The sequence below is a fragment of the Acomys minous genome (genome assembly GCF_964271855.1).
Source record: "Acomys minous genome assembly, chromosome: 4".
NCBI classification, from domain to species: domain Eukaryota; kingdom Metazoa; phylum Chordata; class Mammalia; order Rodentia; family Muridae; genus Acomys; species Acomys minous.
The window spans coordinates 10412071-10424161 of record NC_140486.1 but is presented as its reverse complement, the minus strand read 5'-3'; the positions used below and the strand labels follow the sequence as shown (position 1 = coordinate 10424161).

Here is a 12091-nt window from a genome sequence, read left to right as displayed (position 1 = left end):
CAATTGAACCTCAATTGAGGCTCCTCTTTTCAAATGACTCTAGTGTGTGTCAAGTTGACATAAAACTGGCCAGCACATTATGCATTTCCTCATGCTCTCTGGGATTTATGATGTGCCATAATTTCTTCTGACCGTATACTTCTTGCAATGCATGGAACACTTTATGTTTGTGGGTTTGTGGTGTGTGTAATTGTGTCCTCAAGATAGTGACAGGAGGTCAGCAAGGCAGAGATTGAGATAAGTGTTTATCTTCAGAAAGAGAGGATTGCGGAGAGCTTTTCTGTCAACTAAGGGGCAATGACAGACTTGGCCCAGGATCTCATTTCAAAGCCAGTTCCCTCTTTTTTCACCACAAGAAGCTGGCAAGGGAAAGGCCTTCAGAATGGGAAGGTGGGTGACAATTGGGGTTATTGCTGGGATAGTTAAAGACTCGATTATTGGTGTGAAGGGGTTGAAAAGGGTTTAAGTGTGCTCATTCATGAGGACTATACTGTGTTTCTACATCCTGTTTAGGGAGGATGAGCATCCTACCTTATTCATAGCAGATCACTCCCCACTATTCAATGGCTTAGATCATGTCTAAAACGTCTATATACATGCCTACATAGATGTTGGCAATCATGCAGCATCCTCTCTCACACATACACAGACACATTTTCCCAACCTCTAGTCAGGAGGCCACATGTTTTGAGCCCCCAAACTAGTATTGTATTACATGTACTCTTTTGCCTGTGACCAATTGCTTAATTCCAAGTTCAGAGGATAAGGCTTAGCAATATAGTTAAGTCCAAAACCAAAATCTGTCTTGATGCAGAGTCGGTATCTTGTACTTGTCTCCCTGGCATGGCTGAACAAAATGGCGCCAGCCCACATGATTAATAATCTCAGCTCAGACACCAGGACCCATAAGCTGAGCTGCTCTGGTTCACATTTGGTCCTTGAAATCCAAAGTGACAGTTCTTTGAACCTCAGTTTCCTCATTTGTAGAATGCAATCATACTTTTCTCTTTGCAGAATTGCTTTCAAGATTAGGAAACATTATATATGGTTGATCTACTTTTTTCCCTGTCGTTGTGATAAAAATACTGACCCAAAGCAAGTTGGGGGAGGAAAAAGGTTTATTTGGCTCACAGGCTACTGTCCACCATCAAAGAAGCCAAGGGAGGAATGGAAGTAGAGACCACAGAGGAATGCTGCTTGTTGGCTTGCTTCCCCTGGGTTGCTCTGCCATCTTTCTTATATAGCCAAGGCTTACTTGCCTAGAGATGACACTGCCTATAGTGGGACAGGCCCCGTCTTAAAAATTAGCAATTAAAAATGCCTTAAGGCATAGGCACACACCAAATTCCCTCTTCTCACGTGTCTCAAGGATTGCGTCAAATTGTCACTTGGCACTATATACAACTCATAGTATAACTTTAATTAATGATGAACATTGTAATGTTAGTAATGGCATTACTAACATGTATTGTAGGTTACAATAATCAGGAACAATATGTCTTGTGATTTTGATTTTAAGGGACTATTCTGTAGTTGAATTTGCTTTTTTAAAGAGCAGCATGAAATTTTAATAAGCTAAGGAAAATTGCATGTCCCATTCTATGTTTTTTCCTCCTAAATAAACATTTATTGTAGATCAAGTACTGTGGGAGTTACGAAGAAGAAGAAGAAGAAGAAGAAGAAGAAGAAGAAGAAGAAGAAGAAGAAGAAGAAGAAGAAGAAGATCTTCTAGAGCTACAGTCATATCTCAGAGTGAACACACACACACACACACACACACACACACACACACACACACACACACACACACCACATATGGCAAACATCTCAGTCTGGGAGGAGTCAAACACAATAATTTGAAAAAAAAATTTAAGACCCTTTCCAGTCAGTTCCGTGAAATTTGTCCATCGCTAGAAGCTACCCATGTTGTCATTGTTCAGCTCTGGCACCCAGAGCCCACACATTCTTCTTAGTGGAAACATCACTGTGATGCAGAAGCCTATCCTTTCAGGGGGAATGTTAATACATAAATTGATGACTACATGAAAATTGGTGAGGGAGGAGGGGCGTATGACAGAGGCTTGGGCGCATCAGCTGATTGCTCATACCACTCGTCATTTCCTAGGGAGCCCAGGTTAAGCCTCTTTGAAATAAGCTTCCTCACAGTCTTGCAACATGTGTAATTGTATGGCCATTTTTTTTTCATCGCAACGTGCTTCATAGCAAAATAAATGCCATCTTGCCAAAGGAAACAAGGCATTGGCAATCCACATGCCTTCCCAGACCTTGTCCAGGAGCCATCCCTGCAACAACATAAACAAATAGATCATCAACCTTTCTCCCTCTCGCCTCTGCCTCTCGGCTCCTTTTCCTTTCACTCTGAATGCTCCATTAGAGTGCGGAGGATTTCACAGCTTCTCTAGCTCTGGAAAAATCATTAAGTCCTTCTGCTGGTCGACTTCGGAAACATCTGGAACAAATTATCTCTACTTTTGGAATCTGAATAAAGGAATGTGAGCCTCACTGGAGAAATGTGAAATCTAGGGTGGGATTTGCAAAATGGTTTAAGGTTTGCGCATGTACTTTTTTGAGTTTGTTTGGGTTTGGAACATATTACAAGAAAAAATAACAAGGCTTGCCATGTGCTTTTCATAATTCCTTTGCTTTCCATAAAAACCATTTGGCCCCTCCCCCAATTTTCCACCAATTCTTAGTAGCTCCCATCCATAGTGTTAAGTGTTCTTATGTAACATGAAATCCACAAGTTAGGAGTTCTTTTGGGATTTAAAGCAGCCCTGTCACAGGTTTAATGCTTTTGTTATGCTTCCAACTTCATGATGCCCAAATACCTACTCAGGAATTTGACTTGGTCCCTGTAGGAGGCACTGGGGTTTTTGCAAACTTCAGTGCCCAGTTTCCCCATCTTAGCCTAAAAGCAGCTGCAGCAGGCCACAACCTTGGGGCAGCTCAAGCTGAGTGTGTTGCTTTCATCTCTGCTGCCTTTTCATGCCTTCCTCCATCACTCTTGCCTCTGGCCCTGTGGCTGATGTTTAGCAATAGCAGGACAGCAGACTTACACAGGCTGGGAGATGACACAGACATCTCACACAGGCCACCAGCTGCTCCCCCTAGGCTGTTCTCCATGGGCACACAGACTTCCTGCTAGGGAGACAGACACCACCAGGAAGCAAAGGCGGATGTTTCCACAGAGAAAGCAGGGATAAAGGACCAACCTGTCATTCCTGGGAAGAAGGGAAAAATAGGGGTAGGAAACAAAGAGTTGGATGACCTTTGTATCAGAAAAGAGGGCATCTAGTGGAGCTACACCTTTGCCTTTCCCTCTTTGTTTTTTGTTTGTTTTTCATCGCCAAGACAGTTTCAGTGGCCGCGGCTGTCCGACTTCAACACTGTCCTCAGCATGTAAACATGTGTAGTCTTGTCCAGGCTGTAGTTCTGAAAAACTGTAGGCCTTCTAATAGCCCATAGTTTCCACACGCAGATATTCCTTGTAAATTCCCATCATTTCCTCCCATCACTCTGTACCACAACGTCCCATGCAAACAGTGACATGACAGAGATGCCTAGGCTATGACATAAACAGGCAAATGCCAATGAACCTTATGCTAGACACAAAAAAACAAACGTTGTATAATTTTACTTACTTTGTGCATCTAAAAGAGTCCAATTCATGGAAGCAGAAACTATAATAGAGTTCGCCAGTGGGCAGCAGAGAAGGAATGTTTGGTAAAACAAAACAAAAATTCTAGCAGCAGGAATTGGGAATGGTTGTACAACAAGTGAATTAATTTATTGTCACTGACTTATGGCCATAAAATAGTCAAATTTTACTATGTATATTTTATCCCAATTGAAAAATCTGGGCTGGATTTTAGATAAAATAAAATTAAAAAGTAAAGCCAAGTGGACATTCTTTGGAAGTAGAGAAATGCATTAATCACATTATGGCTGCCACCAAGTAGGTCAAATAGCTTATAATAGAAAACTGTGGTGTTGAGCCATACTCAAATCAAGGACATGTTAGATAGAATCTGTTCTATTAAGAAGAGAAATGAGCAACCCTACATTCTATCTCTTAGAGACTGAATGTCTACCAAGTCCATTAAACACGGGTGGCACTGGATCAAAAGATCAGACTATACTAAGAGAAAGGAAAAGCCACACTATTTCAAGCACTTGCTGGCTACGTGTTCCAGGTTTCTGTTCCTACTCTCATTCCCATGCAAGATTCTTCACTGAAGTCCAAACTGGCAAGTTCATTCAGATATGAGGTTTTCATAAAGCTCCCTGTGCCCTGGCCAGAAGCTGGTAGTAGGAAGTTTCTGGAACCAGTCCCATGTCTGCTGGTCTAATGCACACTCAGGATTGGGAGTTTCTGGGAAAGGTCTCTGCTTTTCTTTCATATATATATTGGGGGGAGGGGTGTTGAGACAGGGTTTCTCTGTGTTATCTTGGCTGTCCTGGACTCGCTTTGTAGACCAGGCTGGCCTTGAACTCACAGACATATTCCTGCCTCTGCCTCCCAAGTGCTGAGATTAAAGGCGTGTGCACCACCATGCCTGGCAGTTGCCTTTGTTTCTTAATAGAGCTTGCGCTTTAGGCACCAATGAACAGGATATCCATAAACAAGAGCTCTATTTCTCACAAGTGACTCTTCTCATTGGTGCAGTCGGACTCTATGAAGGAAATTGCCTCTGAATAATTAGATGGACCCTCCTTTTCTGTAAATAGGAAAGGGTCAGAAAAAAATTACAGGAAAGAGTTTGGTTCTTGAAGGGACAGAGATCTGTCTTTTTTTCACAGAATCTGCCCACACATAAGGACATTGATATGAGTCCAAATGTAGTGAAATACTTATTTAGTTTGGAAAAGAATCAAAGGGGTATTCTTTGGGCTTGATGGCCCAGGTATGTAGCTCTAGTTGCTTGTGAAGCAGAAGGGTCACCTGTTTCAGTCCAACAGTAGCTATAGAGAAAGTTTCAGGTTAGCCAAGGAAAATAGTTGAAACCATATCTCAAAATAAAAAGTAGAGGGCTTGGGATAGAGTGTGGTGTTAGCTTATATAACGGTTAACTTTAATGTCAACTTGCTACAGATTAGAATCACCTTAGAAAGGAGCCTCACTTAAGGATCAGTCCTCATTGTGGCATCTTCTGGGAGTATCACAGGTAAGGAGGGCAGAGAAGGAGGCTGGCTCAGGTCTCACTCCCTGACCCCACCCCATCTCTTGTTAGTGCTTTTGCCCTCTTGTTGCTGCTGCTGATTGCCACCTGACATTAGAACTATTGCTTCCAGGCTTGCATCACTAAGGACCAGTGGCTCCCTGGGAACCTGCGAGCTTTTAGTGCAGATTGGGATTACCAACGCCTGTAGCCTCATGGACTGAGTGACTATGAGGTTCTCAACCTCTCTGCTGTGAGGCAGACAGCTGCTGCTACTATTCCAATGTAAGCCAATTTAATTATAATATGTAGTTACATTATATATAATGTGTGTGTGTCCTATCAGTCTGTTCCTCTAGAGAACCCTGATTTAACAGAGCATATGTTCACAATATTCAAGGCCATAGGTTCAATCCCAGTACCCTGAACAAACAACAGAGAAGAAGACATTTACACAAGAAATAGGGTGTCACTGTTGAGCATCTGAGCCAAATCTTGAGACTGGGAGAAGCCTATATTTGAGTAGAAGTAGCCAGAGCACATCCCATTAGGCATGTTTTGGACACAATACCTTTAATCATTATCTTTGCTTCTGACTAAAAGGAAACAAAATATGGATTAAAATTCAATGGCACAATCTTGACAGTTTCTTCTATTAAGGAAAAAAAATGGCTAGAAAGTGTGAAAGAAGACCCCTACATATCATGAGGCTTTGGGGCCCGATTGGCCCAGCCATTGTACGCGGCTCTGGTCAGCCCCACCCAGCTAAAATATCAGATTCAGCCTAGAACAGTGCAGATATATACTAAATTACCCTCAACATTTTCTACAAATGTATTTGAGCCACGTTCAAAACATTAATTGCTGAATCGAATATTGTATACATGTGATAAGATACAAAGTGTAGCAAGGAATTGGCGGGTCGCTGGGCCCCTAAGTTTCAAAATGAGCTCCCTTCATGAGGCGCTGCACAGCCCCTCTCAGCCTCTGCTCACCAGAATTGCAGCTTAGGTGACTTTTTCGTCCCTACTGTTTGTAAGCTCTTATAAAAAAGTAGAGACCACAACACTCATTTGAATCACTAATTTTTCTGAAATTTTAACATGCAATGATGTGTTTTCAATAAAAGGCATGGTGTTTATAGGTAATTATTTAATAAATCCGTCAATATTATTTGATATTGACTGCCTTGTGAAAAAATAAAACAAAACAAACAAAACACCAAAATCCTCAGAGACTAGATACTGACCTTGATAGTTAAACATGGTTGCTACAGGATCGAATGAGAAAACAATGTATGTGCACACCATAGAGAATAGATTGTTATACAAATGTAAGCGATCATTTTGTCTCCCTTAACTCTGTGTGTTACCCATTTTGGCTCATCAAATATTTAGTGAGCTTTTCTAGATTAGAAAATGCAATGCAAGTCTAAGGCATAGGACATACACTTCATGCTTTTGCATGGATTTCTCCTGGGGAGAGTATTTACTAGTCTAATGAAACCCTTGCTTGCTGATCTTATGAACACTTTTAGATCATAAAGGAACTGTATTTGTGTACCCATTTCTAGCAGAGAGGAGCCAAGGTACAGCTCAAATGTACCCGTTTTCTCAGCTCAGAATCTTTGTGCTACAGAAATCTCCTCCTAAAGAAGCATGTCCCCCCCGCTGCTGCCCCCCCCCCCCCCCCCCCGCTTCCTGAAGGCTGAGACCTATGCTGTGCCATGGCTACTAGCTTGACATGGGGGTAGAGTTGTTAGTGTGCTGCAAAGAACCGTGGGGCGGGGGCGGGGGCGGGGTGGGAGGATATCCCTACCTAGGCTCCTTCATTTCCACCAAGCTAATGAGAGTGCTGTCACCTAAATTTTCATTGTTTCAAGAGCAAGTGGAGGCTGACACTTTCTTTTCAAGCTTGAATGATGAAGAGAAAAACATCCCACGGCCTCATCTGGCTGCCTTGCTGCGAGGTAATAAGGCCTGTGCAGCACCCATCTCTGCTAGACTGAGATGACCTTATGTCTGGTAATGCATCAGGGAGGAGTGAAAAACACACGGCAGGTCCTGCCAACAATTCCCCCGGGACATGCTGAATGTGCCAAACAGTTTAGTAAATAGATCTCAAGTTACCATGTTGAAACATATTCCAACACATTGCAACAGAGAACGTCTCAATCTAAAGGTCACACTTCGGATTGTAAAGATGCTGTGTGAAGCGGTTTGGTGGAAGTGGATGGAAGAAGGAAGTCATGGAGGTGAGGGTCAGGAGGTAACATATTAGCAGCATTTCAAAAACAAATTCCACAACCTTTCCTGGCTAATCTCTATGATGTTCAGTCTAGAAAGGGAATTATGTTTTCTGCCAGTCTTTGTTCCAGGATTTTCTGGAATTTCTTGGGATAACGGCCTCAGGGTAGGGGAGCTGACTGGTGCCCTTCACAAGCTGGCAGGGTGTGCCATGATGAACTGGGGCCAGGATGGAGTAAAAAGGTGCCAGGTTTCCTAACCTCTCATTTTGGTCACTTTCAGAGTCCTTAGGGAAGGAATAAAGAATGATCAAATTCAAAATGCAGTCGTTGCTTCAAATAATTGCTGGAGACCTCAGGCAGAGACGAGTGAAAGGACTGGAAAGCCGTAGGTCAGAGCTGGCTTTGCACCAAGGACTCTCTATCTTTTCCTGAGCTGTGGCTTTAAAAGAGAAGGAGCACCCTGGGCCCAGCATAATGGTTCCCCTGCTGGGATCCTACGTCCTACGTGGATCTATGTGGATCCCCTGGGTATTGTTGGCCAGCTCAGATGTTTGTAGGGGCATCCAGTTTCAGAAGGATGCCTCCCTTTGCAACAGAAGCACACCAGCTAATCTGCTAAATATAACATCTTTTGTGTTTTCAAATTGCACTGTGCTCAGATTTTCTCACTTGCCCTTTACCCACTGCCTTTAAACTTTGAATTTCCCTTGCAAGGAGTTTAACGCAGAGCGCTTAGGAGGACACCCATCTCTGAAGGAGCAACGGAAAGAAAGAAATGGCCATTGCATCTCAGTGTCTACTAGTACCAAGGCTTCAACGGCACGGTGCATTTTGCTGTCTGCAGTAGAGAAGAAGGGTCAAGCTACACCCTGGTGTTTGGAACTTGCCTAGGCAAACAAGCCCTTCGAGACAAGACCTTTAATTAAGGTGGGTAGCTGCGTAGAAAGCACTAGATGCCGTAATGCATCGTCCAGCCCCAGCACATCGTTTTGATGCTGCTAAGTTAACCCTTCTTAAGTTAATAATATTTGACTGCTTAGATCCACATAAATGAAATTTTTCTAGGAGTTAAGCCAATAGAAAGCCAAAATTGAGAGAGCCACAACGGTCAGACAGAGAGAGGTCAAAGTAGCTGGATTTAGGCCATAGTGATTAAATCTCCATTCTCTCAGGTCTTTTCCTTGTCCTCACCAAGCTTACCAAATTGTTATGGGCAAACATTTTAAGAGAGAAAATGGCAGCTGGCTGAGATCAAGACCCTAAGGGATGGTTTTTGACACAGAGGAGAAATCTGGTGAACAAACGGGTATGGAAGAAGGCACTGGGAGAGAAAGTAGGCATCCTTGAAGACAAATTCTATAATTTCAGTTATTTACAATAACTGAGTTATTGTTCTACGAGTCTTACGGTGTCTGTGTGGTGTGGAATGCCTTAATGAACATATATAGTATTTATGAAACAAAACTCTGAGCTAGGTTGCAACACATTTTGTTAACTATGAAAATATCCTTGTGATGGCCATAAATTTTGAACCACACACTTGAGAACCACTTAAAATTAAAATTTAGTTTTGTTTTGTTTGTAAGCTGGACACAAAGAAAATTATTTCATCTTGGCATTCCTCTATGTGGCCTGATTTCTTGTGTCAAAACAACTTTAGAGAAGGTTCTTGTGATTTCTACTTTAAAACACATGCATGGAGAGAGTAACAGGTTAATACTGGATAACTTAAGACTCTTCTGATTCTAAAAGCCATGGGTTCTTTGATACAGTATGGTAACCTGGAAGTCATAAGAGCAGGCTCTACACCAATTGTCTGGAGACAGCTGTGGAAATGTGAACAGTAGGCTTGGGGAGTGCTCCTTTGCTTATGTGGGGTAGTCTAGATATGCCATTACAATCAAACCCAAAACTCCTTGTGAGGAGGAAGATGAGGATGAGGATGAAGAGGAGGAGCAGGAGCAAGAGGAAGAAGAAGAAGGAGGAGGAGGAGGAGAAGGAGAAGAAGGAGAAGAAGGAGAAGAAGAAGACTAGTGGTTAAAGAGGGGTGCATAGATCAGAAAATGGCCTGATGTGTTATGAACTACCTGAAAGATCAAATTGTAACATTTATAAAATTGATTATGTTGCAACTCCAGGTGTCTGCATGCTGCAGAACACACACACACACACACACACACACACACACACACACAGACACACACACACACACATTTCTGGATGCATGAAGAGACAATGCCTTTAGCAGCTTGTCTATGGACCTACATTAGGAATTTTCCTGAAGACTTCAGATATTATTCACTATTATTCTTTTCTTGAAACTCAGGTTTGATGTCATCAGTCAGTATTATTTCCAAACTCATCAAGGCCTCAAAACCCTAGGCTCCAGCCATTCTAACATAGCAACGTAAATCCAACACTAACTTATATGATTTACTGTATCCATGAATGTAATGGTGACATTCCCAACTAGGACATTATGCATAGCATCTGGGGAGAATAAACAAAATAAAAACATTTGTCATTTGTTTCTACTTTAAGCCCTCAAGAATAAGCCCCGAAGAACAAACTGTACTTCTGTTTTCTACAATCAAAATCCTGTAAACTTTTAAATATGTGTCCTGGAATCAAACACATCACTGACTGATAAGAACAACTTTGTTTAGTGCCCAGTTCCTGCACCTCTTTGTTAGCACTCCATCTTCAACCAACCCCAAACCAAATCCCAAATAAAGGGCTCCGTGGATAGGGCAGTAGAGCCACACCCATGGCCTGGATGCACACATCCCCATTTTCCTACCAACTTCACCCCCTGGGAGACTTTCTAAACGTCCCTTTGCTCTTTACAGAAGCACTAAAAATAGCACATGACTGCTCAGTACAGGTGCTGTTTGTGCAAATGTTCTCTTTGCATTTAGCCTGCCTGCCTCTGTGATTAGCGCACGGCAGACACACAGCATCCCCCCTGATTCTGCTGTGTCAGCTCTTCTCTATAATAGAGCAATGCTGGTGGATAATTCTAGGCCTGCTGTTTATAGTCAGTCTCTCTCTCTCTCTCTCTCTCTCTCTCTCTCTCTCTCTCTCTCTCTCTCTCTCTCTCTCTCCCCCCCCTCCCTCCCTCCCTCCCTCCCTCGTTCTTTCCCTCTCTCTTCTAGGAGCAAGAGGCTAAGAGGCTTTCTTTCTTCTCTCTCCACCATCAGGGACTTCTGGTTCTAAAACAGCCCCATGGGAACTTCAGGACGAGTTTTCAACTACAGTTCTCAACAGAATAAACTAAAACACGTCCTCTTTCTTTACAGACTGGGAAAGACACAGGGGATGAGATTCTGTTCCTAGTTGTTGCTCCTTGTGTGCTTCTCAGTAATTATATTCATAACATTGGAAGACAGTAGATAGTATCTCTGTGTGGCAGGTCAGCAGTTGGCCTTGTCCTGCATTTGTAGCTGTTGCACTCTAATACATACAGCTGTCACCTGATAAGTTTGTTTCTTGTGGTGGTTTCTTTGGCCCATGCCCTCATACTCTCATTCAAAACGTCTTCAGGAAGTCCAAGGATATGCCTATGTAGGCATAGACCCAGGTGATTTAGATATAGTTGGTCCTTGGACCAAATAGAGCTTTCCCCAATGAAATCTCTGAAGTAAACATTAGGAAGCAGGCCAGAATGTGGAAGCAATTCTCTCACAAGGGCTGCAATTAGAACCTTGGTTCACTGTCTTCTTGCCCAGAATTCTTTCCATATGAAATCATATGCTTTCCACTCAATTCAAGCCCACGAAAGTGGTGATGCAACATGTATGCAGATGCTGTCATCATCAAAGTTCAAAGGCTCTTTCCGATGGGGAGGCAGCATGGAGTGAGTGATGTAGCCATGTATCTTGGCTAATGATTTTTTTTTTTTGATTCCCTGGACTAGTTGCTATAACTCTGTGAGTGTCATATTTCAAAAGTAGTATAATAAACAGGCCTTCATGTCATATTTCATGATGAAAATCCATGTAATATGGCAGCCAAAAGACCTTGAGCTGCGTTTCTTCATTAGGATTTAACTAAAAGTGCAGCCTTTACCCTCCTGTAATTCCTTCCAGAATGCAAAGGCCCTTGTACTAGAGACTCCAGCTCACATGGCAAAGTCAGCCGGATGAAGTGCCTGCAATCAGCAGCCCTGGTCTGTTACTTGGGGGAACAAAGAAGTCACTCCTGTCAACACAACACAGCACAAACATGGACCACCGTGAGTGTCCCCCCAGGCAGTCATGTTTTGAAAGCATGAGTGAGTCCCTTCGCATTCTCTTTTCCTATCATCCCATGTGAATGACTTTGTGTTTTATGATTCATCTGATTATGGTACATGAACATCTTTAGCCACCTTTAAGAAGCCATCCTGCACAGAGGTCAAAGGGTACAAAGCTTTGAACTCGAGCCTCTTGGAAATGCCAAGGATCACACATCATCCAGTTTAGAGTCCTTGAGAGTGATTTCACTACACTAATTATGCTGCAGTGCCAAGAAACAAGATAAAACATATGATGCTTTGCAAACATTCAAAAGTCTGTACTTGTCAGAGCAATTTAAATATTTTTTGCCATAATTATAAAACCAGAGCACTAAGATACCGTCAGTGAATCTGCCTGAGGTGTCATGCACATTTAGTGAAGAGTTT

At 42.6% G+C, this 12091-nt stretch overlaps 2 protein-coding genes across 4 annotated transcripts in view; one reads left to right on the top strand and one right to left on the bottom strand.

Annotated features, from left to right (window-relative positions):
- The window catches only part of SLC14A2 (solute carrier family 14 member 2), a 413945-nt gene that overhangs the window by 308035 nt on the left and 93819 nt on the right, over nt 1-12091 (bottom strand). The window lies entirely within an intron of this gene.
- The window catches only part of LOC311595831 (uncharacterized protein), a 50617-nt gene continuing 43856 nt past the window's right edge, over nt 5331-12091 (top strand). For both annotated transcript variants that reach the window (XR_014778581.1, XM_084778790.1), the window contains exons 1-4: nt 5331-5465; nt 7362-7434; nt 8143-8355; nt 11517-11662. Coding sequence is in view for 1 of the 2 variants with exons in the window: in XM_084778790.1 (XP_084634916.1) it covers nt 11570-11662 (93 nt within the window). In the remaining variant the exon portion in view is untranslated. The remainder of the gene's footprint in view (nt 5466-7361; nt 7435-8142; nt 8356-11516; nt 11663-12091) is intronic.